Source organism: Streptopelia decaocto (genome assembly GCF_964273445.1).
Source record: "Streptopelia decaocto genome assembly, chromosome: 26".
Taxonomy (NCBI): domain Eukaryota; kingdom Metazoa; phylum Chordata; class Aves; order Columbiformes; family Columbidae; genus Streptopelia; species Streptopelia decaocto.
The window spans coordinates 1604948-1631713 of NC_138681.1; the positions used below are offsets into that span (position 1 = coordinate 1604948).

Sequence of the window (26766 nt, forward strand, 5' to 3'; positions counted from 1 at the left end):
GTGGCTGTCTCGGCTCACACAGCTCCGGCTTGATTGGCTGGAGCGAAGGGGCCGCGCAGGAGACAGGTGTGGAGAGGGCGAGGCCTCCCGGCCAATCAGAGACGGCGCTTGAACTTCTAGCCAATGGGCGCGCTTTGCGCCCCTCGTGGCGGCCGTCGGGCGGGGACCCGGGCGTTGCCATAGCGACGGGGCCTGCGGCCTCCTCGGGTCCTAGAGGCCTCCCAGTTCACCCCAGTTGCTCCCAGTTCACCCCTAAAGCCACCATGGGGCAGCAATGCCAGACCCTGAGGGCACAGTGACATCACAACACAGTGACATCACAACACAGTGACACCACAACACAGTGACATCACAACACAGTGACACCACAACACAGTGACACCACAACACAGTGACACCACAGGGACACAAAGTCCCATCCCGGGGGGGCTCAGGCAGGAATGGGGGGTCCCTGGAAGTTGCTCTGAGGCTGGGGGGGGAAGAAGCTGTAGGACCTGGAAAAACAAATCACTATTTTTATTCATTTTTTTGCGCTTTTTTTGTTGTGTTTTTTTTTTTTTTTCTTAAATTCAGAGAGTTTTAAAAAAAAAAAAGTCCGGCCACGCTGGGCCGGGCCAGCCGCAGCGGGGGGGGGGGGGGAGCGGGGAGCTGCACCCCCCCACCCGGGACCCCCGAACCCCCATTGGGAGGGCGAGGGGCTGCGTGGGGTCCCCGCGGGTCGGGGGGTCCTGTGGGGTCCCCGTGGGTTGGGGGGCGCAGAGGCAGTGCTGGGGGGCCGCCCCCCTGGCCGAGAGCGTGTGCACGAAGCGCGGAGGGGGGGGGGACACGTGAGAGAGACGAGGGGGACACAGTGACACCCCATGTTGGGCGAGGGGGGAAAGGGTGGGCGAGGGGTTGGGGGCGGGGGGGGGACGGGACACAAACCAAACGGGGGGGTCCTGGTGTGGCGCTGGCTGCGGGGGGGGTGCGGCGCGGGGGGGACGCACCCCGGCCCCCCCTGTCCCCCTGTCCCCGTCAGTGGCTGTCATTCTTGATGACGATCTCCACGCCGTGCTGGCGCAGCTGCGCCCGCAGGATCAGGTTCTTGTTCTTCAGATCCTCCACCTGGCACCATGACGGGGGGGAAAAGGGGGTGAGAACAAGTGTGACCCCCCCCCAACACACACACCCCCCCCCCCCCCCCAGGGAGCGCCCCCCCCCGTTTGTCACCTGCTGCCGCAGCACCTCGTTGTCCATCTGCAGCTGGTCCAGGCCCTGCAGCTCCTCGGACAGGCGGTGGTTGCTCTGCCGCAGCTCCTGGATGTAGTCGCAGGCTTTGGAGAGGATGCCGCCCTTGCTCTGGGTGGGGGGGGGACACGGGGGTCACGGGGGGGGGCACGGACACACCGGGGAGCCACCCCCTGCGCCCCTTTTGGGGGGTCCCCACCTGCCCCGACTTGGTGTTCTCCATGGAGCAGTCGGGGATGATCTTGGAGAGCTGCACGATCCAGTTGTTGATCTTGTCCCGGCGCCGACGCTCCACTTTGGTGGGGGGACACATCAGGGGCGGGGTCAGCAGTGTGTGAGACCCGTAGCAGGACCCCCCCAGAACAACCCTCAATCTGCATCTAATTACAGCTCCCCCAAAGGAGGTTTGATCCTCGACCGATGAGTTTTGTGATGTTGCGGGTGATTTTTTGACCTGACCGTGGTCACCGGGGACAACCACGGTGACCGGGGACAACCCTGCACCCCCCCACGACCCCCCCGGTACCTTCATTGTGCTGCGCCCGGCGCTTCTCGTCCCGGGTGGCCCGTGGGGCCTCCGATTTCCTGGGGGGAGAGCGATGGCGTCAGTCCCGGTGACACCAGCGGGGACCCCACTATGGCAAAGGCGACATCCCCCACTTTGCGCCATGGGGGACACCGGGGGGGGTTTGGCACTCACGGCGAGTAGGGGTGCGCACGGGGGGTGATGGACCTTTGCGCCCCCCCCTGCAGCACCTCCTGCGGCGACATCATCACGAAGAATTGCCCTGAACGGCACAAAGTGACAAAGGGGGTCAGAGCTGGGAGGAGTTGGGGGTCCCATGGGTTGTGACCACCCCCCCGCAGTGTCCCCCCCATACCCGTGGGGGTGGGTTGCCCCAGAAGCGCCTCCGAGCTCTGCGTGGTGACGACGGCGGTGGCCGCGGTCCCCGCGCTGGCGGAGCTGCCGGCGTCGGCCACGGCGGCGGTGGGGAAATAGGTGTAGTGGGTCTCGGTGGCCGCCGCCTCCGTCTCCACCGCGTCCTCGCTGGTGAAGGCGCCCTGAATGACGGCCTGGGGGACACAGGGGACACACGGCGGTGACACGGGGTGCCGGGGACACCCCCGTGCCGCCAAACGCCACCAACACCCACCTGTGTCATGGACTGGGCGGCGGGGTAACCGCTGATGGCGCCCGCGCCCTCCGTCTGTCCGTCCAGCTGTCCGTCTGCCACTTGGATCACGCGGTACATCAGCTGCGCACAGGGACGCGGCTCCGGTCACCCCCCGCCGTGGTGTCCCCCCCCCCAAAACGCCCCCCCCGGAACCCCCCCCCCGTACCTGCGTCCCGCCGTTCTCTGTGCGGAAGACATACTTGATGTTGGGGTCGGGGAAGGTGGTGGCCGACTGGATGCTGGCAATGGCGATGCTGGTGGGGTCCTCCCCGGTGGCCACTGCACCTTGAGGCGAGGGGGGGACACGCCATGACGGGGAGGGGGACACGCCACGATGGGGAGGGGGGACACCATGATGAGGATGGGGGACACATGGTGACGGGGAGGGGTCCCCCGGGGTTGGGTCAGAGCCATGTCCCCCTCACTCGGGGACAAGGACAGGGTCTGGGGCTCAACGGGAGGCACCCAGAGCCCCCCCCCAGCGCCCCCCAAAACCACCGCGGGGTCCCCGCTCACCTTCCTGGATCTGCACCGTCCCCTCTTCCGTCTCGGCTGCTTTCTGCTGCCTGCCAGGGGAGGGGGTGAGGGTGGGACAGGGACCCCCGGGATGTCCCCCTGTCACCGGCACCCCGGGGTTTGATGGGGGGGTTTTGGGGTCCCGCACTCACCCCTTCATCGCTCCGCTCCCTCGGGCATCAGCGGGGACGTCGCGGAGGAGCCTCGGCCTTCACAGCCCTGGGGGGGACAAGGGGGGTGAGGGACGGTGGCCTTGCTCCCCTCATCCTCTTCCTCACCTCGTCCTCCCCATCATCTTCCTCCCCTCGTCCTCATCATCTTCCTCCCCTCGTCCTCCCCATCATCTTCCTCCCCTCGTCCTCCCCATCATCTTCCTCCCCTCGTCCTCCCCATCATCTTCCTCTCATCCTCTTCCTCCTCACCATCTTCCTCCCCTCATCCTCCCCACCATCTTCCTCCCTTCGTCCTCCTCATCCTCTTCCTCCTCACCATCTTCCTCCCCTCATCCTCCCCATCATCTTCCTCCCCTCATCCTCCCCATCATCTTCCTCCCCTCGTCCTCCTCATCATCTTCCTCCCCTCATCCTCCCCATCCTCTTCCTCCCCTCGTCCTCCCCATCCTCTTCCTCCCCTCGTCCTCCCCATCCTCTTCCTCCCCTCATCCTCCCCATCATCTTCCTCCCCTCGTCCTCCCCATCATCTTCCTCTCATCCTCTTCCTCCTCACCATCTTCCTCCCCTCATCCTCCCCACCATCTTCCTCCCTTCGTCCTCCTCATCCTCTTCCTCCTCACCATCTTCCTCCCCTCATCCTCCCCATCATCTTCCTCCCCTCATCCTCCCCATCATCTTCCTCCCCTCGTCCTCCTCATCATCTTCCTCCCCTCGTCCTCCCCATCCTCTTCCTCCCCTCGTCCTCCCCATCCTCTTCCTCCCCTCATCCTCCCCATCATCTTCCTCCCCTTGTCCTCCCCATCATCTTCCTCTCATCCCCTTCCTCCCCTCATCCTCCTCATCTTCCCCCCCTCCCCATCCCCTTCCCCCCCTCCCCATCCTCACTGTCCCCTCCCCATCCCCATCCTCCCCCTCCCCAGCCCCCCGGGGTGACCCACTCCCCGCTGTCACCACCACCCGGGGCCACCCCCGGGGCACCATGACGGGGACGAAGCCACCGCGGAGACACCGAGCCCGGTGCCGGCTGCACCGGCAGCGCCGCGACAGCACCGCGGTCACCGTCCCGGGTCCGCTGCCACCTCCGGGTGACACAGCTGTCCCCAAAGCCACCGGGGGGGACGCTTTGGGGTCCGGCTGGTGCCACAGACCCCCCCGGGGTGGCCGCGTCACCCCCAAACGGTGACCGTGCCCCGCAGGCACCGGGGACACCGCCACCCGGTCACGGCCCCGCGTCCCCCCCCGAGCGGCTCCGCTCCCCCCGGAACGCGGTGTCAGGCTGCGGTGACCCCCCCGTGCGAGGGTGACAGCGCGGGGGCGGCGGTGCCGACCCGGGACGGGGGTGACAAACCCGAGGGGAAGCGGCGGATCCCGGGCGGGGGGACCCGCACCCCGCCGGCTGGGCCCGGGGGCCGCGGCCGGGCCCGCAGCTCCCGGCGGCCTCGGCGGGGCCCGGCGCGGAGCCCGCGGGCCGGGGCGGGGGGGTGTGTGTCCGGCCCGGTGCCGCCGCCGCCCCCGCCCGCTCCGGTGTCCCCCCCCCCCCGCCGTTACCTCGCCGCGCCGGGCCGCCCTGCGCGCGCTCGGCCCCTTGTCTCGCCATGGAGCCCCGCACATGCGCACGGCGCCGCCGCGCCGCCATGGCGGGTGCGGGCGGAAGCGGGTGGTGTGTGTCCCCCCCCCCCTCCTTGCGCACCGCCCCCTTCGCCGCCATCTTTGGGCAGGGGCGCCGCGTAGAGCTGCGCCGCCACCGCCGCCATCTTGGCGCCGGGCACGGCCTCCCCGCCCCTCCCCGCCGGCGCCATCTCAGGGCGTGCCGGCCCCCGCGGGCGCCATCTTAGACGGCGAAGCGCGGCGCTTCCGCCCGGCCGCCATCTTGCGTGAGGGCGGCGCCATCTTGGAGGCGGGCATCGCTCCCCACGCCTCGCACCCCACTCGTGAAAACTATCCCGGCCCACCACTACCGCCGCCACGGGGGGAGAGACCCCCCGCTCTGCTCCCCGCCCCGGCCACGCTCGGCGAGCTGCACAGAAACCCCCCGCAGCACCGGCGCCGTGAAGCCACCCCGGGCGCCGCCATGTTGCATGAAATGAGGCCTCAGTGACAAAGCCCAGCGCCTTTATTGTCCCCGTTCTCGCACAAATGTCACCAACCCCTCGTCCCCAGAGCTCAGCGCTCGCCCATCGTCCCCTCAGTGCCCAGCTGAGCGCAGCTGAGCGGCCGCGGCCTCCGGGGGCCCCTGTGGAAGGGCCGGACGCGGGGCATGGCGGCCGCCGCTTCCTCCCCCCCGTACGTCTGGATCCTCCTCACGGGCACCGGCACCGGCTGCTCGGCGGCCACCGCCGCGTCCAAGGAGCCGCCGCCGCTCTCCCGCCAGCCCGCCCGTCGCGCCCCGGCCCCGGGGGCAGCGTCCGCGGCCGGGGGGGCGCAGGGGGTCCGGGCGAACTGGGGCTTGGGGGGCACGACGGGCACGGAGCGGACGTGCTGCACCCGCACCCTGCGCGCGGCCAGGCGGGCCGGGGCGCTGCCGTCGCCGCGCAGCGACGGGACCGGGGGACACGGACAGACCGGGGGGGCGGGGGGACGCTCCGGGTGCGGGACGGACGGGGGGACGAGCTCTGGGACAGAGCCGGGGACAGACCCCGGGACAGTGCTGGGGACAAGCTCGGGGACAGACCCCGGGACAGATCCAGGGACAGACTCGGGGACAACCTTGGGGACAGACCCAGCGACAACCTCATGGACAGACCCAGGGACGGAACTGGGGACAGAGCTGGGGACAGATGCGGGGCCAAATCCAGGGACAGACTCGGGGACAACCCTGGGAACAGACCCAGCGACAACCTCATGGACAGACCCAGGGATGGAACTGGGGACAAGCTCGGGGAGAGACCCCGGGACAAATCCAGGGACAAATCCAGGGACAGACTCGGGGACAGACCCAGCGACAACCTCATGGACAGACCCGGGGACAGACCCAGGGATGGAACTGGGGACAAGCTCGGGGACAGAGCTGGGGACAGAACTGGGGACAGATGCTGGGACAGAGCTGGCGACAGATGTGGGGACAAATCCAGGGACAGACTCGGGGACAACCTTGGGGACAGACCCAGCGACAACCTCATGGACAGACCCAGGGACGGAACTGGGGACAAGCTCGGGGACAGAACTGGGGACAGATGCGGGGCCAAATCCAGGGGCAGACTCGGGGACAACCTTGGGGACAGACCCATCAACAACCTCATGGACAGACACGGAGACAGACCCAGGGACGGAACTGGGGACAAGCTCGGGGATGGACCTGGGGACAGATGCAGGGACAGACCCGGGGACAGACTTGGGGACAACCCTGGAGCCAGACCCATGCTCTGGGGGCTCCGCTGGCTCCTGGGGGGGCGCGGGGGCTGGAGGGGACCCCACGGGGGGGCGACTGGAGCCACCTCCATCCTCTTCAGTGTCCCATTCCTCCTCCATGTCCCCAGCCTCTTCAGTGTCCCCATGATCTTCAACGTCTGTTCTCCCAGGGCCACCACCCACGGTCCCCTCCCCACCACCCCCCTGCCCAGTGCCTGGTGTCCCCCCCTCTGCTGGCACCCTGTCACCATCCTCCTCTTGTGGCACTGGGGACACGTCCTGGGGCTCTGGGGACACATCCTGGGGCTCTGGGGACACGTCCTGGGGCTCTGGGGACACATCCTGGCGTGCTGGGGACACATCCTGGGGGACAGCAGCACCAGGTGGGGACGGGGGCTCTGGGACCGTCCCCAAACCCGGGGGCTGCTCCGGTGGCACCAGTGGGCTGAGCTCGTCATGGGCGCTGAGGAACATGTCGTCCGAGTCGGTGTCCCTGGCACCATCTTCCGTGTCCCCAGCGCTGTCCTCGGTGCCATCCTTGGTGTCCCCAGCGCTGTCCTCGGTGTCCCAGCCGCTGGGCGCCATGAAGAACATCTCCTCGTCCATGCACTCCTCGATGGACAGGTAGCTGGGGGGCTCCCCGGCCTGGGGACAGGGACAGGGACAGCGGGACGGTGACGGCCATGCTGGGGACCCCCCAGCTCTATCCTGTCCCTCTCATCCCCGTCCTGTCCATCCCTGTCCCCTCCATCCCTGTCCCCTCCATCCCTGTCTCCTCATCCCTACTCTGTCCCCTCCATCCCTGTCCTGTCCATCCCTGTCCCCTCATCCCTGTCCCCTCATCCCCACCCTGTCCTGTTCATCCCCATCCTGTCCATCTCTGTCCCCTCATCCCCTCCCTGTCCCCTCCTCCATCCCTGTCCCCTCCATCCCCATCCCCTCATCCCCATCCTGTCCCCTCCATCCCTGTCCCCTCCTTCCCTGTCCTCTCATCCCTGTCCCCTCCATCCCTGTCCCCTCCATCCCTGTCCCCTCATCCCTGTCCCCTCCATCCCTGCCCCTCATCCCGACCCTGTCCCCTCCATCCCCGTCCCCTCATCCCCACCCTGTCCCCTCATGCCCCCGGCTGGGGACAGTGACCGTGACCCTCCACCCTCCCTCCCTCCATGTCCCCAAAGCGAGGGGACAGTGACAGCCGCTCACGTTCATGAACCCCCTCTCCATCCCCTCCTCCGTGGCCAGGAACGCATCCCTGCTGTCCTCCGTGTCCCCGATGTCCCCAGCGTCCAGCAGGGACCACGTCAACAGCTCCTCGTCCCTGGTGTCCCCGGCGTCCGGCGGCAGCGCCGGTGTCACCGGCTCGGTGTCCCCATCCAGCCAGGGCTCCTGGCAGTCCAGGAAGGCGAAGGAGTCGCGCAGCTCCAGGGACAGTCGTGTCTGTGCCGCGGCCACTGTCCCCTCCCCTGAGGGTGACATGGGGACATGGAGCCCCTGTGTCACTCTGAGGGTTCCTGTGGCCACTGTCCCCTCCTCTGTGGACAAGCTGGGGACACGGAGCCTGTGTGTCCCCCCCAGGGTTCCTGTGGCCACTGTTCCCTCCCCTGTGAACAAGTTGGGGACACTGAGCCTGTGTGTCCCCCCCAGGGTCCCTGTGGCCACTGTTCCCTCCCCTGTGAACAAGTTGGGGACACTGAGCCTGTGTGTCCCCGCCAGGGTCCCTGCAGACACTGTCCCCTCCGCTGAGGGTGAGATGGGGACACTGAGCCCGTGTGTCACCCTGAGGGTCCCTGTGGCCACTGTCCCCACCCCTGTGGGCAAGATGGGGACATGGAGCCTGTGTGTCACCCCCTGGCACCCCAAGTGTCCCGGTGGCCGCCACTCACCGGTGCAGTGCTGGGTGTCACCAGTGCTGTGCTCAGTGTCACCAGTGCTGCTCTCGGTGTCACCGGCGCTGCGCTCAGTGTCACCAGCGTGACGCTCAATGTCACGGCGGGTGGGCGCTGGGGGGCTGGCGGTGATGTCCCCTCCTGGGGGACTGTCCCCTCCTGGGCGGGTGTCCGTGCCCGGGGGGGTGTCCCTGCCGGGGGCACTGTCCCCTCCCTGGGGACCGTCCCCAGGCGGGGGTGCCAGCGCCGGGCAGGGCAGCCCCCGCGTCAGGCGGGACAGGCTGGCGCTGATGTGGAAGGGGACGGTGACAGCAAAGGGACCCGAGATGTGGACCCCCCCGCGGTGCTCAGCGCGGCCGCGGGCCCGGCCGGCGCGGGGGGTGCCCCAGGGGGGGCTGCTCTCGCCCCCCGGATCGGGCCCCGCTGGTGTCACCTCCGCTGTCCCCGCCGCTGTCACCTCCGCCGCCCCCCCCGCTGTCACCTCCGCCGTCCCCCCCGGCGCGGCGCAGGCGTCGAAGCTCTCCCGGCGCGGTGGCGGCGTCGCTGGCCGGGTCACACTCAGCCCGGGGTCGCCTGTTCCCCGAGGAGGGGGACAATCAGGGCTGGGGACATGGGTGATGCCCATCGGGGTGTCTGTCCCCACACTGTCCCCTCTGCCCTTGTGTCACTTTCTCCAAACCCAGCCCTGGCCCCTTCATCTCTGTTCCCTCCATCCCATCTCTGTCCCCTCCATCCCATCACTGTCCCTTCCATCGCTGTCCCCTCCATCCCATCTCTGTCCCCTCCATCCCATTGCTGTCCCCTCCAACCCATCCTTGTCCCCTCCATGTCATCCTTGTCCCCTCCATCCCATCACTGTCCTTTCCATCCCTGTCCCCTCCAGCCCATCCTTGTCCCCTCCATCCCATTGCTGTCCCCTCCATCCCTGTCCCCTCCATCCCATCCTTGTCCCCTCCATCGCTGTCCCCACCCTGTCCCCTCCATCCCCATCCCCATCCCATCCCTTCCATCCCGTCCCTGTCCCCTCCATCCCATCCCCATCCCCTCCATCGCTGTCCCCTCCATCCTTGTCCCCTCTGTCCCCACCCTGTCCCGTCCATCCCATCCCCTCCATCCCATCCCTGTCCCCTCCGTCCCATCCCTGTCCCCTCCACCCCCATCCCCATGGCCCCCACATGTCCCCTCACTGTCACCGGCGCAGGGGACAGCGCTGAGCGAGTCCATGCTCTTGGCCGGGCGCAGGCTGGTGCCACCACACTTGTCACCTGCAGAGAGGGATACAGGAAACAGGGACACGCGAGGTGGTGGCGGGGATGGGTCTGGGGACAGCGGGGGACAGCAGGGACACCGAGACTCCCACCTTTGTCCTTCCCCGGCTTGCGCTTGGGCTCGTGGCCGGAGCGGCCGAGGTGGAAGATGGATCTCCAGTTGCGGGCCTTGAGGGAGCCCTTGCGCCTGGGGACATGGGGACACGGGGGGACACTTGTGTGTGTGCACAAGCACGTGCCACACTCGTGTACTGCCCAGGCAAGGGGTCCCCTGGGTGTCCCTGGATGTCCCGGGGTGTCCCAGTGGGTCCCAGGGTGTCCCTGGTGTCCCTGGGTGTCCCAGCGGGTCCCAAGCTGTCCCTGGCTGTCCCCAGGTGTCCCAGTGGATCCTGGGGTGTCCCCAGGTGTCCCGGAGGTGACAGCGGGTCCCACCTGTGGTCACCCAGCTCGATGATGGTGTGGTAGGGCCGGATGGGGGGGGGGCCGTCCCCCTGGCTGAGGGTGGCCGGGACGTGGTACGGGGGGGACTGAGCGTCCCCTTGTCCCCCGCCCGGCAGCAGCAGCGACCGACGGGGACACTCGGTGCCTGTGGGACACGGGGACAGGGGTCAGGGGGACACGGGGTGACGCCAGGACAGGGAGTCAGGGTGACACAGGGACAGGGTGACACAGGGATGGGGGATCAGGGTGACACTGGGACAGGGGTGACAAACGGGCAAATGTGACACCAGGATTGAGGGATCAGGGTGACACCAGGACAGGAGCTCAGGGTGACACGAGGACAGGGGGTTGGGGTGACACAGAGATGGGGATGATGCCAGGATGGGTCTCAGGGTGACACAGGGATGTGGGTGACACCAGGATGGGTCTCAGGGTGACACAGGGACGGGGGTGACACCAGGAGGGGGTCAGGGTGACACCGCTGTCACCCACCGTGCAGGGGCGCGTCCCCGAAGAGCTGGGGGACGTGTGTGAGGACAAACTCCACCACGATGGCCTGGACCCGCACCTCCAGGAACGCGGCCGTGCCGTTCAGCCCCGTCACCTCGATGTCCCGCGACCTGCGGGGACACGGGGACAGGGACGGACGTTGGGGACACCCCAGGGCTGCATGGCACCTGTGTCCCCCCACCCCCCAGCATATGCCCTTGCCCCTGTCCCTCTGTATCCCTCCATGTCCCCATGTCCCCACCACAGCAGGCTGGGGACCCATACGATCGCCAGGTCCCCTGTCCCCCCATGTCCCTTTGTGTCCCCCCACGTCCCCATGTCCCCACCGCAGCAGATTGGGGGGCCCGAAGACTGAGAGGTCCCCTATCCCCCCATGTCTCCTTATGTCCCCCCATGTCCCCGTGTCCCCACCACAGCAGGTTGGGCGCCCAGACGAACGCCAGGTCCCCTGTCACCCCATGTCCCCTGGTGTCCCCATGTCCCCCTATGTCGCCATGTCCCCCCATGTCCCCGTGTCCCCACCATAGCAGGTTGGGCACTCAGACGATCACCAGGTTCCCTGTCCCCCCATGTCCCCCGGTGTCCCCATGTCCCCCTATGTCCCCATGTCCCCCCACGTCCCCGTGTCCCCACCGCAGCAGGTTGGGCGCCCAGACGATCGCCAGGTTCCGCGCGTGCATGTTGGTGCGGCCGCTGTGCGACGCCATGAGCAGCAGGTGCCGCATCAGGAACTCCAGGGTCCTGCGGGGACACCCCGGTGACAGTGACACCCACAGGGTGGGGACAACCACCCCGGGGTCCCCGTGTCCCCAATACCTATAGTGTGGTGGCGGCAGCTCCTTCAGCACCTCCTTGATCTTCACCAGCCGAGCCTCCTCCAGCTGCGTGGCCACCGCATCCTGGGGGGACAACGGGGGTGACAAGTGCCACCCGGGGTTGGGGACACTGGGGGACACGGCGGGGGACACTCACGGCGAACTTGTCGTAGAGCTGGTAGGTGAGGAGGGGATTGGGCAGCTCGCGGAAATAGGACTTGAGCAGGGAGCTGACGCAGTGGATGTCCTGCAGGTAAATGTCCCTGCGCAGGTCGGGACAGCCCGTCCCCTCGAACTCCTGCCTGCGGGACAAGGGACAGCTCGGGGACAGGGACACCGAGTGGCAGGGACGGGGAGGACGGTGGGGACGCGGGGATGGGGGGGACAGGGGGATGCTGTGGGTGTCAGTGGGGCAGGGACGCAGGGGATGTGGGAACACGGGGGGGATGGGGGGACACTGGGGGTGCTGGGGACACTGGAGACACAGGGGACACTTGGACACTGGGGGTGTGGGGGACGCTGCAGACACAGGGGACATTGGGGATGTTGAGGACACTGGACACACTGGGGGCACAGGGGACGCTGAGAGTGTTGGGGACACTGGGGGTCTAGGGGACACTGGAGACACGGGGACACTGGGGACACAGGGGACACTGGGGGTCTGGGGGACACTGGAGACACAGGGGACACTGGGAGTGTGGGAGACACTGGGGACACAGGGGACACTGGGGGTTTTGGGGACACTGAGAACATAGGGGACACTGGGGGTGTTGGGGACACTGAGGACATACGGGACACTGGGGGTGTGGGGGACACTGCAGACACAGGGGACACTGGGGACACAGGACACTGGTGAAACTGGGGGTGTTGGGGACACAGGGGACACTGGGGGTGTTGGGGACACGGGAAAAGGGGAGGAAAGAAACACTGGAGGCAAGAGTGGAGAAGAGCAGAACAGTGAAACACCCCCAGTGTGGAGAGTGAAAGAGAAAGAGCAAATACAGAACAAGGAAGGAGCTGCGGGGGGACACGGGGACAGGACGAGGGGACACAGGGACAGGACGGGGGGACGGGGCCCAATCCGGCCACCTCAGCACCGGAGGCGGGTCCTGCGCTGGCTGTGACTGTCCCTGTCCCGTCCCCTCCCCACCTCCGCCCTTCCGGTGCCGGCACCGTCACCCTGCACCTTCATCCTGTCTGCTCCCCCCTCATCTTCATCCCCATCTTCATCTTCATCCCTATCCCCATCCCCATCTCCATCCCTGTCTCCATCCCCATCCTCATCTTCATCCCCATCACCATCCCCATCCTCATTCCCCTCCTCATCCTCATCTTCATCCCCATACCCGTCCTCATCTTCTTCTTCATACCCATCCCCATCTTCATCCCCATCATCATCCTCATCCCCATCCCCATTTTCCACTCGTCTCCCTCCTGTTTTCCTCCCGTTTGATCCCATCTGGGCTCCAGCTCCATCCCAGCTCCCTCCAAACTCCATCCCACCTACTCTGGCTCCAGCCCCATCATCTGCAGCTCCATCATCTGCAGCTCCATCATCTCCATCCCCACCCCACCCACTCCATCTCCATCATCTCCAGATCCATCATCTCTATCCTGTTGTTCCCACCTCCATCCCACCTGCTCCATCCCCAGCATCTCCATCCCCATCTGCTCCATCATCCCCATCCCAGCTCCATCCCATCGCTCTGGTCTCCATCGCAACTGCTCCTGCTCCATCCCCATCATCTGTATCCCCACCATCTCCATCCCCATCACCTCCATCCCCGTCATCTTCATCCCCCTCATCTCCAGCCCCATTGTCTGTACCCCCATCATCTCCATCCCCACTGTCTGTACCCCCATCATCTCCAGCTCCATCATCTCCATCCTCATCATCTGTATCCCCATCACCTGTATGCCCATCATCTCCATCCCCATCACCTTCATCCGCACCATCTCCACCCCATCATCTGTATCTCCATCTCCATCCTCATCATCCCCATCACCTCCAGCTCCGTCCCCTCCATCGTTCCCCCGTCCCCCCTCACCGCAGCCGCTGGATGTTGGAGGAGACGCCCGAGAGCCGGTAGATGCCATCGACCACCCCGTGCTGCTCCACGAACTCGGTGCAGCTCCTCAGCACCTGGGGCACTGCGGGACGGTGTCACCGCTGTCACTGCTGTCACCCCCTCCCCGCCACAGCCAGGGGTGACAATGGGGACCCGGGGACAGCGTCCCCATAGGCTGCACCTCCACCTCCTGTGGCCACCAAGTCCCTAGGGACAGAGCCACCACCTCCATCCCCTCAGGACCACAGTGTGGCTGCGCCGAGCTGCAGGGACCCCCCGAATCTCAGCGGGACCCCCTTAAATCTCAGGGGGCCTCCCCAGGATGTGCCGCGGCCACACCAGTTACTCAACCACCGGTGATGCAACCGCGTGGCTGCGTCACCCCCGTCCCCTCCCCGCGGCACCGGGCGGGGGGTTCGCTGGTGACAAAGGGGGGACATGGGGACACTCACCGTCCGTCCCCGCCTGCTGCAGGTGCTCGCGGAGGTCGCAGCCGAACACCCGCTCGCGGGAGCCGCCCTTGCGCCTCGCCCGCTGCCGCGCCTTCAGCGCCAGCGACATGGGGGCGGCCGGAGCCCCCGTCCCGGCCGGGGCGTCACACGCGGCCCATGGCCCCGGTGGCACCGCCGCGGTGGCCAGGGGGGCGACGGGGCCCCCCGAGAGAGGAAGCGCGGCGGCCCCGGGTGCCGCAGCGGCGCAGGAAGGCGGCGGCCGCGCTCGAGGCGCTTCCTGCTGCTCGGCGCCTCGAAACCGCAGGGCAGGGCGCAGGCGGCACGCGTGCGCACCATGCTGAGCGCCCGGCACGCCCCGGCGCGCTCGTGCACGGCGGGCGCGCTCGTGCACGCTCGCGGTGCTTGTGCGCGCTCGCTCGTGCACGTCGGCGCGGGCCTGGGCGCGCTCGTGCGTGTTGGGCACGCTCGTGCACGCTCGCGTGATCTTGCGATGCTTGCACATGCTCGTGCACGCCGGTGTGGGCCTGGGCGTGCTTGTGCATGCTTGCACACGCTCGTGCACACTCACATGATCTTGAGGTGCTTGCACATGCTCGTGCACGCTTGCATGGGCCTGGGCATGCTTGTGCATGCTTGCACATGCTCGTGCACACTCACATGATCTTGCGATGCTTGCACACGCTCGTGCATGCTTGCACGGGCCTGGGCATGCTTGCACACGCTCGTGCATGCTCGCATGATCTTGAGGTGCTTGCACATGCTCGTGCACACTTGCACGGGCCTGGGCATGCTCGCGAATGCTTGTGCATGCTTGCACATGCTCGTGCATGCTTGCATGGGCATGCTTGCACATACTGGTGCACGCCCGCATGATCTTGCAATGCTTGCACACGCTTGCTCGTGCACGCTTGCACGGGCCTGGGCGTGCTCACACACGCTCCTCTGTGCTCATACACGTTTGCACATGCTTGTGCACGCTTGCACGCTCTTGTGACGCTTCCACGTGCTCACGCGCGGTTACACGAGCTTGGGCACACTCATGCGACCTTCTGCTGCTCACGCGTGCTCCCGTGACCTTCTGCTGCTCACGCGTGCTCCTGCACGCTCGCACGAGGCCGCTGAGGAGCCCGTCCTTGCACACGCGTGTGCACCAGCAGCTCCCCAGCCCTGCCGACACCAGACGCACAGACACGGCCCCAGGCCCCGCGCGGGGGTTTATTTACAAGCGGGGGGGCCCCGTCCTATACAGCTCTGTACACGTGGGGTGCGATGGCCCCAGGGACCCCCCAGCAGCCCCCACCAGGGGGGGTCCCGCGGCAGTTGGGGGGAAGGGGAGGGGTTGTTGGGGGGTTTCGGGGTCAGGGAGGGGACACAAGCGTCCCAAGTGCCACCGGCAAACCGTGTCCCCAGCGCCGCGCGGGAGGAGCCACCACAGTCCGAGGGGTGTTTGGGGTTGGGGGGCTGGGCCCCATTGGGGCTCCTGTCCCCATCCTGTCCTTGGGGTGTCCCCATGTTGGTGGGTGGCCTCAGTGGCTTCAGCACCCGCCAGTCCTGGATGCTGCTGTCACCTCTTTGCGTATCCAGTGCCAGCAGCGAGGTGGCATTTGGGGACCGGAGCCCGTCCCGGGGCACTGTGTGTGTCCCCAGCCCTGTGCCAGCAGCGAGGTGACATTTGGGGACTCTGTCCTAAGGCACGATGCGTGTCCCCAGCCTGTGCCAGCAGCGGGGTGACACCCGGGGACCGGAGCCAGCCGGGTGGGCGGCGGAGCAGCGGGGGGACATGGGGGGTCCCCAGGTGTCCCCCCTGGGCCAGCCCGGTCACACCAGGTGGCCGCGGCCGTTGATGTAGATGCCGTTGGTGCTGGGCCGTGCCTGCAGCATCCCGTTCTCCTGCACGAAGTGCGTCATGGCCACCTTGATGGGGTTGTCCCTGTCCCCAGCGCCGCCACCGCCGTCCTCCTCCTCCTCCTTGGGCTCCTTCCCCGGCGGCAGCGGCAGCAGCGGCAGCGCCGGCGCCTCCGTCTGCGTCTCGATCTCCCGCACGGTCGAGAGCGTCGAGTAACTGCGGCCCTCGGGCTCCTCGCTCTGCGGGGACAGGGGACCGGGTCACCGGGGACAAGGGACAGGGTCACCAACAGGGACAAGGGACAGGGTCACCAACAGGGACAGGGTCACCAGAGACAAGGGACAGTGTCACCAACAGAGACAAGGGATGGAGTCACCAGTTGCCCCAGGGACAAGGAACGGGGTCACCAAGAGGGACAAGGAACGTGGTCACCAATGGCCTCAGGGACAAGGGACGGGTCACCAACGGGGACAAGGGATGGAGTCACCCACAGGAACTAGGAAGGGGGTCACCAATGGCCTCAGGGTTGAGGGAGAGGGTCACCAACAGAGACAAGGACAAGAGTCACCAACAGGGACTAGGAATGGGGTCAACAATGACCTCAGGGACAAAAGACAGGGTCACCAAGAGGGACAAGGGACAGGGTCACCAATGGCCCCAAGGACAAGGGATGGGGTCACCAACAGGGACAGGGTCACCAATGGCCCCAGGGACAAGGGACAGGGTCACCAAGAGGGACAAGGGACAGGGTCACCACAAGGGACAAGGGACCCCCATGGGTGTGCAAAGGGGTGCGCAGGTATGGGCGCTTTGCACGTGTGCAAGGGGTTTGCACAAGTGGGAAGCAGGTTGCACACCCAGAAGGGGACACCCCCGTGCCCCCCGCCGTCCCAGGGCTCTCACCATGGCGGAGCAGATGCTGGTGCCACGCAGGCTGTCCCCGCGCAGGCTGTCCCCGCGCAGGCTGTCCCCGCGCAGGCTGCCCTGCCGGCTGCCCTGCCGGCTCTCCGTGCGCAGCTGCAGCGTCTCCTCCAGCTGCAACAGCCCCGTGAGACACGGCACCCCAAAACCCAGACCCCCACACAGCCTGATATCCAGCACCCTGAAACCCAGCCCCATGGGCATCTCAAAACCCAGACCCCAGCATCCTGGATCCCAGACCCCAGTACCCTGAAACCCAGCCCCATGGGCACCCCAAAACCCAGCACCCCAGCATCCTGAATTCCAGACCCCCAGTACCCTGAAACCCAGCCCCATGGGCACCCCAAAACCCAGACCCCCAGCCCCCTGAATCCCAGACCCCCAAAACACATCCCCATGGGCACCCTGAAACCCAGACCCCCAGCACCCCAATACCCAGCACCCAGACACCTCAGCACCCAGACACCTCAGACTCCAATACCAATCACCTAGCACCCCAATACCCATCACCCAGACACCCCAGCCACCAACACCCACCACCCCAACAACCATCACCCATCACCCCAATACCCATCACCCAGACATCCCAGGCCTCAATACTAATCACCTAGCACCCCAATACTCATCACCCATCACCCAGACACCCCAATACCCATCACCTAGACACCGCGGGCCCCAATACCAATCACCTAGCACCCCAATACCCATCACCCCAACACCCACCACCCCATTACCCATCACCCAGACACCCCAGATCCCGAAACCCACCACCCATCACCCCACCAACCTGTGTGCGTGTGTCGGTGCTGTGGCTGGAGTGCAGGCGCCGGATCGAGTTCTCCCGTGTGAGCGTCAGCTCCTCCTCACTGGGGACACGGGTGGGGGGGACACGCTCAGCAGGGGACCCCCTATCTCACCCACCCCCCCCACCCCCATCTCTGCCCCCCCCCTTACTACTTCTCGGAGATGCGCTTGGTCTTGCGCTTGTGGTAAAGGGTCATGACGACGACGACGATGACAAGGACGCAGAGCAGGACGGCGGCGATGACGCCCACGACCACCACCGAGGCCGAGACCAGGTCCACCTTGCGCACTGTGTCATCTGAGGGGACACGGGGGACCGGTGAGCGTGTGGGAGGGTGGACGGACAGATGGACAAGTCCAGAGATGGGGGGGTGGTTGGACAAACAAGGGGTGGAGAGATGGATGGATGGATGAATAGATGGATGGACAGATGGATGGATGAGTAGATGGACAGGTGGACAAATGGGTGGACAGATGGGTGGACAAGTCCAGAGATGAGTGGGTGGTTGGATAAACAAGGGGTGGAGAGGTGGATGGACAGAGAGACGCATCAGAGGGATGGATGGATGGATGGATGGATGGATGGATGGATGGATGGATGGACGGACAAGTTCAGAGATGGGCGGCTGGTTGGATAAGCAAGGGGTGGAGAGATGGATGGATGGACAGACGGATAGATGAGTAGATGGATAGGTGGACAAATGGGTGGACAAGTCCAGAGATGAGTGGGTGGTTGGATGAACAAGAGGTGGAGAGATGGATGGACAGATGTGTCAGAGGGATGGATGGATGGACAGACGGATGGGTGGATGGATGGACGGATGAGTAGATGGATGGGTGAATGGATGGGTAGATGGATGGATGGACAGACAGGTGGACAATGGGACAGACGAGTGTACAGATGGGCACATGGGTGGATGGAGAAATGGAGAGAAGTGAAAGGCAGATGGACAGATGGACAGACAGACAGACAGGTGGGTGGATGAGGATGTAGAGGCAGAGGTGGGTGGGCAGAGTGAGGGGGGACGGCTGGACGGACAAACAGATGGAAAGATGGACGGACAGACAGACAAATGGGTGAAGGGACGGGGAGGAGCATCTGGGGAAGGACAGGGCCTGGGGGGGACACACGGACAGATAGAAGTGGGGACAGACGGGCGTGTGGCAGGAAGAAGAGCCTGGGGATGGACAGACACAGCAGTTTGCCCCCCCCCCCCCCCAGCTCCCCTGGGACCCCAAATCCCCCCAACCCCCCCCACCGGGGGTCCCTGACCCCCACCTTCCGCGCGGCCCTTGACGCTGACGTTGGCTCGCGCCTCCTTGGTGGCCACGCGGTTGGTGACGCGGCAGACGTAGGCGCCGGCGTCGGTGGCGGCGAGGGGCCGCTGGAACAGCAGGGTGTCCCCCCGCGCCCGCACCCCCGCGGGCAGCGGCGCCTCCAACCTGCGGTGGCACCGGCGGCACCGTCAGCACCGGGCAAAGCGCTGGCGGCGTCGGTGGCGGCGCCATCAAAGCCGGAGCTGACGGTTCCCACGGTGACGCCCCGGCGGGACCTGCCCGGGCACGGCACCGCCGCCACGGCACCGCCACGCCCGGGCGGGGACACGGGACACGGCAGGGACGTGGGGACGGGCAGGGGACACCACGGGGACATGGAACATGGGCACAGGTAGGGGACGCAGCGGGGACACCAGCATGGGCGGGGGGACATGGCACAGGCGTGGGACATAGTAGGGACATCAGCAAGGACAGGGGACACAGCTGAGGCAGGGGACAAGGCAGGGGACAAGGCAGGGGACAAGGCAGGGGACAAGGCAGGGGACAAGGCAGGGGACAAGGCAGGGGACAAGGGGACACAGGATATGGCAGGGATGTGGGGACGGGCAGGGGACACCATGGGGACATGGGCACAGGCTGGAGGGACATGGAACATGGGCACAGGTAGGGGACATGGCAGGGACACCAACATGGACAGGGGGACATGGCACAGGTATGGGACACGGTAGGGACATCAGCAAGGACAGGGGACACAGCTGGGGCAGGGGACACGGGAGGGACACAGCAGGGACAGGAACACGCTCTGGACACCTGGTAGGGACATGGACATGCACGGGGGACACGGACACCATGGCAGGGGACATGAAGGCACACAGGGCAGTGCCACCAGCAGCCAGGGGACAGCAGGACCCGGGACGGGGACGGTGGCCTCACCGTGTCCAGTTGTAGGTGGGCGGGGGGTTCCCGTCCCCCAGGCAGGTCAGCGCTGCCCCCTCCATCCCCTCGCGCCACTCGTCCGTGTGTCCCAGCACCGAGGCGTCCGACAGGTCTGGGGACAGGGACAGTGTCCCCCTGCGTGCCTCTGGGCATCCTCCATGTCCCCTCTGTTCCCAACGCCCCATCCCTAATGTCCTCTGTGTCAATGTCCCCCATGGCCTCAGTGCCCCCCATGTCCCCAACATCCTCCACGTCCCTCAATGGCCCCGTGTTCTCTCTGTTCCCAGTGCTCCCCATGTCACCAGTGACCCCCATTCTCTCCATGTCCCCACTGTTCCTATGTCCCTCAATCCTCCCTGTGTTCACTATGCCCCCCATGTCCCCAACATCCTCCACATCCCTCAATGCCCCCATGTCCCAAATGCCCTCCATGTCCCCAATATCCTCCATGTCCCTCAATATCCTCCATGTCCCTCATCATCCCCCATGCCCTCCAGGTCCCAAATGTCCCCCATGTCCCCAACATTCTCCACATCCCTCAGTGCCCCCCCATGCTCTCTATGTCCCAAATGCACCTATGTCCCCATCACCCCCATGCTCTCCATGTCCCCAACATCCTCCGTATCTCTCAGTGTCCCACATGCTCTCCATGACCACAATGCTCCCCATGTCCCTAGTGTCCCCATGTCCCCATCACCCCAATGCCTTCCATGTCCCCAAAATCCTCCACATCTCTCAGTGTCCCAAATGCTCTCCATGACCACAATGCTCCCCATGTCCCCAGTGTCCCCATGACCCTCAATGCCCCCATATCTCTCAGTGTCCCAAACGCTCTCCATGACCACAATGCTCCCCATGTCCCCAGTGTCCCCATGTCCCTCAATGCCCCCATGCCCCACATCTCTCAGTGTCCCACACGCTCTCCATGACCACAATGCTCCCCATGTCCCTAGTGTCCCCATGTCCCCAGCACCCTCCACATCCCCCAATGCCCCCCATGCTCTCCATCTCCCAAACGCTCCCCGTGTCCCCATGGCGCACAGGCGACGCTGAGCAGGTGGGTGATCCTCTTCTCGTGCCGCAGGCCGGGATGCTCCACCACGCAGGTCAGGCTCTTGCCGTTCATGCTGCGCCCCGGCACCAGGAAGAACTCGCTGGTGACGGAGGCCGAGCGGGCGTGCGCCGAGCGGCGCGTGGCGTTGGTGCCGCGCACCTCTGTCTCCCAGCGCACCGAGGGCACCGGGTTCCCCTCCGCCGTGCACGAGGCCGCCAGCGTCCGGCCCTGGCCCTCCTCCAGCGGCGGCCCCGGGTTCAGGATGGGCAGCGGCGGCACTGCGGGCGGCACCGGGCTCAGCCGCCATGGTGCCTTGTGGGGCGCCCGGTGCCCGTCCCCCTGCGCCCGGTGACCCGGCACCCAGCACCGCTGCCCTTCAGCCTGCGGCCGTCATGGTGTGGCCGTTGCCCCATGGTTGCCATGCTGTGCCCGCCACCCCATGTCCTCATCCCCCCCTGTGGCTGTTGCCCCTTGGCCACCACCCATCACCCATTGGCCAACACCCACTGCCCCTTGGACACCACCCTGTGCCCATTGTCCCTTGGCCACCACCGCATCCTCATCCCCCTGTGCCTGCTGCCCCTTGGCCATCCACCCATTGCCCATCGCCAGATGGTCACCACCCACTGCCCCTTGGCCACCACCCTGTGCCCATTGTTCCTTGGCCACCACCGCATCCTCATCCCCCTGTGCCCGCTGCTCCTTGCTCACTAACCATTGTCCCTTGGCCACTCACCATTGCCCATCACCCCTTGGCCACCACCCCATTCTCATCCCCCTGGGCCCGCTGCCTCTTGGCCACCAGCCATCGCCCCTTGGCCACTAACCATTGCCCCATGCCTATCGCCTTGTGCCTGTCAGCCCTTGGTCACCAGCCATCGCCCCTTGGCCACTAACCATTGCTCCATGCCTATCGCCCCTTGCCCACCACCCCATGCCCATCACCCCTTAGCCACCACCCATTGCCCCTTGGCCACCACCCATTGCCCTGAGCCCCATGAGCCCTTGGCCACCACCCCATCCTCATCACCCTGTGCCCATCGCCCCATTGCCCTATACTCACCACCCCATGCCAACCACCCATTGCCCCTTGGCCACCACCCCATCCTCATCACCCTGTGCCCATCACCCTATTGCTCTACGCCCACCACCCCATCTGCACCCACCACCCCATGCCAACCATCCCTTAGCCACCACCCATCGCCCCTTGGCCACCACCCATTGCCCTGAGCCCCATGAGCCCTTGGCCACCACCCATCACCCCTTGCCCACCACCCCATCCTCAACACCCTGTGCCCATCGCCCCATTGCTCTACACCCACCACTCAGACACTCACCCAGCACCTTGAGCGTGAGGTGCCCCTCGAAGCTGCCGCCGGGGAAGGTGATGAGGTGACACTCGTAGTCGCCCTCGTCCCCCTGCACCGCGTTGCGCAGCACGATGGCCCCGTCCTCCAGCTCGCCGCCCGCCGCCCGCCGCAGCACCCGCCCGGCGTACGGCTCCTGCACGTGCTCCCCGTGCTGCCGGTCCAGCACCGCCAGGCGCGCCCGCGTCCCCTCGGGCCCCCGCTTCAGCCACGTCACCTGCACCACCTGCTCCTGCTCCTGCGCCCGGTACCGGCACGGCAGCACCACGTCCTGGCCCAGCACCGCCGTCACGCTGGGCTGCACCTCCACCACGCCGGCGCGGCCTGCGGACACCGGGGCACACGCGTGTGCGCACGGTCACGCGTGTGCACCAGATCACGTGCATGGGTGGTTGGCATGGGGTGGTGAGGGTAGGGCAATGGGGCGATGGGCACAGGGTGATGAGGATGGGGGGGTGGCCAAGGGCTCATGGGGCTCAGGAGCGCTCGGGAACGTGTGCACATACTCTGACATGCACATAGATGCAAGAACACTCACACACACTCCAGCACGCTTGTTCTTGCACTCACATACACGCAAGAACACTCACACACGCTCCAGCACGCTTGGGCACGCTTGTTCTTGCACTCACATACGTGCAAGAACACTTGCACTCATATACATGCAAAAACACTTGCACACGCTTGCATAAGCTTGAGCACACTTGTGTTTGCACTCGTGTACACACCAGGACACTTGTGCACACTTGCACACGCTCTGACGTGCTTGTGCTGGCACTCACACACATGCAAGAACACTCAGGCACATTTACACACACTCCAGCATGCTTGGACATGCTTGTTCTTGCACTCACATACATGCAAAACCACTTGTGCACGCTTGCACACAGTGCAGCATGCTTGTCCTTGTACTCGCACACACACCACAACACTCGTGCACAATTGCACACACTCTGACATGCTTGTCTTTGCACTCATATACATGCAAGAACACTTGCACACACTGCAGCACGCTTGTGTTTGCACTCACCTATACACCAGAACACTCAGGCATACTTGTGCATGCTTGTTCTTGCACTCACATGCGTGCAAGAACACTTGCACATGCTTATGCATGCATGGGCACCCTTGTTCTTGCACTCGCATAGATGCAAGAACACTTGCACTCACTCTAGCACGCTTGTGTTTGCACTCATGTGTACACCAGAACACTTGTGCACACTTGCACACGCTCTGATGTGCTTGTGCTGGCACTCACACACATGCAAGAACACTCGGGCACACTTACACACACTCCAGCACACTTGGGCATGGTTGTTCTTGCACTCACACACATGCAAGAACACTTGTGCACACTTGCACATGCTCCAACATGCTTGTGCTGGCACTTATATACATGCAAGAACACTTGCACATGTTTGCACACACCCCAGCATGCTTGTGTTTGCACTTATATACGCATCAGTACACTTGGGCACACTTGTTATTGCACTCACATACATGCAAGAACACTTGTGCACACTTGCACATGCTCCAACATGCTTGGACACGCTTATTCTTGCACTCACATACATGCAAGCACACTTGTGCACACTTGCACATCCTCCAACGTGCTTGTGCTGGCACTCATATACATGGAAGAACACTTGGGCACGCTTGTGCATGCTCCAGCACGCTTGGACACACTTGTTCTTGCACTCACACACATGCAGGAACACTTGTGTACGCTTGCACACGATCCAACATGCTTTTGCTGGCACTCACGTGCAAGAACACTTGTGCACACTAGCATACGCTCGTGCACACTCAGGCAAGCTCGGGTGTGCTCACACACACACACGCTCAGCACGTTTGCGCAGGCTCCCGCACACTCGGGTGCACGCAGACGTGGCGGGGCATGCTTGCACACGTGTGGACGCGCTCACACTTGCACACGCTCACACACACTCAGACACAATTGGACACACCCCCAGACACTCACACACACCTGTGCACGCTCGTGCACACTTGGCCATGCTCCCAGATATCTGCACACACCTGTGAACATTCATGCACACTCAGACAAAATTGGACGCGCTCTCAGACACCAGCACACACATGTGCACACTCATGCACACTCAGACACAACTGGACACATTGCCGGACACCTGCACACACCTACACACGCTCACGCACACTTGGGAACACTCCAACACGCTTGCACACACCTGCACGTGTTCACGCACACTTGGGCATGCTCTGACACGCTTGGGCATGCTCCCAGACACCCGCACACACCCGGACACGCTCATGCACACTCAGACACATCAGACACACCCCCAGACATCCATACACGCTCATGCACACTTGGGCACGCTCCAACACGCTCCCAGACACCTGCACGCACCTGTGCCCACTCACACACACTTGGGCACACTCCAACATGCTCCCAGACACCCGCACGCCCCTGTGCACACTCATGCACACTCAGACACATCAGACACACCCCCAGACATCTGCACACGCTCATGCACACTTGCTCATGCTCCAACACGCTCCCAGACACCTGCACGCACCTGTGCCCGCTCACACACACTTGGGCACGCTCGGACACGCTCCCAGACACCTGCACACGCTCACGCACACTCGTGCACGCCCGCAGCCGCTCACCGACGTCCGTGGCCGCTCTCACCCGCACGCAGCCACATCCACCCGTGCTCACACCCGCTCGCACGCCCGTGACGCTCCCGGTCCCCGTCGCGGGTGTCGGGGCGTGGCGGGAACCACGCCCGCCCGCCGGGCGACGCCGGGGGAAGCGGCCGGGCCGGCACGGCCAGCCCAACCGGCCGGCGCGGATGCCGGGCCGTGCCGCGGCTTGCGGAGGGCACCCGCCCCCGCCGGCCCCCGGGGCCTCCCCGCCGAGCCCCCCGCCGTGCCCGGCCTAATTATCCCCCGATTAGTCGCCGGATTAATTAAATAATTGCGGCGCTGCCCAGGCCCGTGAGTCACGGCCGTGCCGCCGCGCCAGCCCCGGCCCTGCCTCAGTTTCCCCCGGCGCGGCCGCGGGTCCCGCGGGGTCGGGGTGCCGCGGTGGGGGGGTGGATGCCGGGGTGCCGGTGCCGTCGGGGCTGGCGGGGCGGCCCCCGCCGCGGGGCGTCCCCACCCAGCGGGGCCGAGCGCGTGGGAACGGGGCCGGGAACGGAGCCGGGAACCGGCTGAACCGGCTCCCGCGGCCCCCACGCCCCGGCCGGGCTCGCACCCGCGGGATGCGGCACCGGGGAGACGGGGGGGGGGGGTCTCGTGGTGGGGGGGACACCCCTGGGGGGTGCACACGCGTGGGTGAACCCCCCCTGACGCCCCCAGCCGACCCCCACGCCCCGGGGGTCGCAGCCCTGACCCCGGGAGGCTGGGAGGGGGGGGCTCGGCGCGGTTCGTGCCCCCGGTGGGTGGGGGTGACCACTGGGCCACCCCCCAGCCATGGTACGAAGCCCCCGACCCCCCCCAACACTGTGAGTCTCGGGGGGGTCAGCAACCCCTGTGGTGACGTCACCCCCCGCGGCGCCCAGCGCGTTCCCACGGGTCCCCCGCCAGTGGGGAAACTGAGGCAGGGCAGGGGGGCAGAACACTGAGCCCCCCCTTGGGTACAGTACCCATTTGGGCACAGCGTGGGGGGGCGGGTGCCGCCCCCCGCCCCCCAAAACGTAGAAAAACAACGGGGAGGGGGCGGGGATCCCCCGGGCACGCTGGTCGCCCCCACTGTACCCACATTCCCCGCTGGCGGGTGTCCCCCGTTCCCACGGTGTGTCCCCAGAGGCGTCCGTGCCCTCACACGGGGTTTGGGGGGATGAGGGGGTGGCAGACGCGGACGCGCAGGTGCGCGCACACGGACACGCACGCACAGGTGCGCGCACACGCGTGTCCGGTGCCCCCGGCGCAACCCCCGGCGCGGCGCGCGGCCGCGCACAGCCCAGACACACAGACACGCACCCGGACACACAGACACGGACACGCGCGGCCACAGGTGCGCGGAGCCACAGGTGCACACGCGAGCGCACACGCACACCCCCCCACATTCACACTCCCGGTCCCGCAACCCCGGGACAGCCGGTACCCCCGGTCCCGGTTTCCCACCCCGTGGGCTGCCGGTGTCCCCGCGTCCCCCCCGCGCCCCCCGCCCCGAGGGAGCCCGTGCTCCCGCCCCGGTCCCCACCCCCGGGCCCGTCTCCCAGCCCGGAGAAGCTGGTGCTGCCGGTCCCGTTGCTGCCGGTCCCGGTTCCCCTCCTCGGGGTCCCACTCCATGTCCCGGTCCGCCCCCCCCCGGTGCCGGTCGTTCCTTACCGGTGGCGGCGAGGAAGAGGAGGAGGAGGAGGAGAAAGGGCGTCCCGGGCCGCATCCCGCGGGGGGCCATGCGGACACCTGGGGGCTCACGGCGCTGCTCGGCCCCCCCCGGCCAGCACCATCCGTGCCGAACCGGGCTGCACCGGGCCAAACCGAGCCGAACCGGGCGGCACCGAGCTGGGCCGGGACCAAGCAAGCCGAACCGGGCGGCACCGGGACCGACCGGGCTGAGCCTCCCCGGGCCGCTCCGGGCTGCACCGGGCCGAACCGGGCGGCTCCGGGCCGAGAGCGGCAGAGGGGCCGGTGCTGCGCCGCTCCGGGACGGGACGGGACGGGGGGGGCGGAGCCGCGGCGGGGGCGGGG

The 26766-nt window shown here is 66.2% G+C and overlaps 3 protein-coding genes across 6 annotated transcripts; all 3 read right to left on the minus strand.

Annotated features, from left to right (window-relative positions):
- Positions 1–499: 499 nt before the first annotated feature.
- USF1 (upstream transcription factor 1) lies at positions 500–4740 on the minus strand. 3 transcript variants are annotated; one of them, XM_082073153.1, is made up of 11 exons: positions 4640–4740; positions 3071–3137; positions 2919–2968; positions 2569–2681; positions 2382–2483; positions 2109–2301; positions 1928–2015; positions 1754–1812; positions 1427–1521; positions 1210–1338; positions 500–1104 (listed from the first exon to the last, which is right to left on the minus strand). In XM_082073153.1, the coding sequence occupies exons 2-11, from the start codon at positions 3076–3078 to the stop codon at positions 1015–1017; spliced, it is 927 nt and encodes a 308-aa protein (XP_081929279.1). In that variant the 5' UTR covers positions 3079–3137; positions 4640–4740; the 3' UTR covers positions 500–1014. The 3 variants fall into 3 exon arrangements, with proteins under 3 accessions (XP_081929279.1, XP_081929278.1, XP_081929277.1); XM_082073152.1 differs by having other exon boundaries at positions 2569–2687; XM_082073151.1 differs by having other exon boundaries at positions 1928–2301; positions 2569–2687.
- Positions 4741–5186: 446 nt separating this feature from the next.
- Positions 5187–14173, minus strand: ARHGAP30 (Rho GTPase activating protein 30). Of its 2 annotated transcripts, none has more exons than XM_082072905.1 (13): positions 13881–14173; positions 13408–13510; positions 11517–11661; positions 11361–11443; positions 11178–11285; positions 10527–10654; positions 10026–10179; positions 9686–9780; positions 9519–9590; positions 8323–8898; positions 7643–7902; positions 6038–7084; positions 5187–5671 (listed from the first exon to the last, which is right to left on the minus strand). In XM_082072905.1, the coding sequence occupies exons 1-13, from the start codon at positions 13987–13989 to the stop codon at positions 5255–5257; spliced, it is 3297 nt and encodes a 1098-aa protein (XP_081929031.1). In that variant the 5' UTR covers positions 13990–14173; the 3' UTR covers positions 5187–5254. The 2 variants fall into 2 exon arrangements, with proteins under 2 accessions (XP_081929031.1, XP_081929030.1); XM_082072904.1 differs by having other exon boundaries at positions 9513–9590.
- Positions 14174–15698: 1525 nt separating this feature from the next.
- On the minus strand, positions 15699–26532 carry NECTIN4 (nectin cell adhesion molecule 4; the record flags this gene model as incomplete). The annotated part of the gene is made up of 9 exons (XM_082073299.1): positions 26404–26532; positions 22057–22410; positions 20707–20997; positions 19663–19777; positions 18731–18894; positions 17602–17749; positions 17435–17513; positions 16630–16761; positions 15699–15965 (listed from the first exon to the last, which is right to left on the minus strand). Exons 1-9 carry the CDS (start codon positions 26471–26473, stop codon positions 15699–15701), a joined length of 1620 nt encoding a protein of 539 aa, XP_081929425.1. The 5' UTR covers positions 26474–26532.
- Positions 26533–26766: the final 234 nt, after the last annotated feature.

Bases quoted from the DNA above. Each gene is read 5' to 3' on its own strand.
- USF1 (XM_082073151.1), bottom strand. The intron at 2,484-2,568 runs GTACGGGGGGGG...CCCTGTGCGCAG, and splicing joins CAGAGAACGGCGGGACGCAG to CTGATGTACCGCGTGATCCA. The intron at 1,105-1,209 runs GTGACAAACGGG...TCATGGTGCCAG, and splicing joins ACGAGGTGCTGCGGCAGCAG to GTGGAGGATCTGAAGAACAA.
- ARHGAP30 (XM_082072904.1), bottom strand. From the start codon at position 13,989: ATGTCGCTGGCGCTGAAGGCGCGGCAGCGGGCGAGGCGCAAGGGCGGC. The intron at 13,511-13,880 runs GTGAGTGTCCCC...ACCGTCCCGCAG, and splicing joins GCAGCAGGCGGGGACGGACG to TGCCCCAGGTGCTGAGGAGC. The intron at 5,672-6,037 runs GTTGTCGCTGGG...CCGCACCCGGAG, and splicing joins TCCCCGGGTCTGTCCATGAG to CGTCCCCCCGCCCCCCCGGT.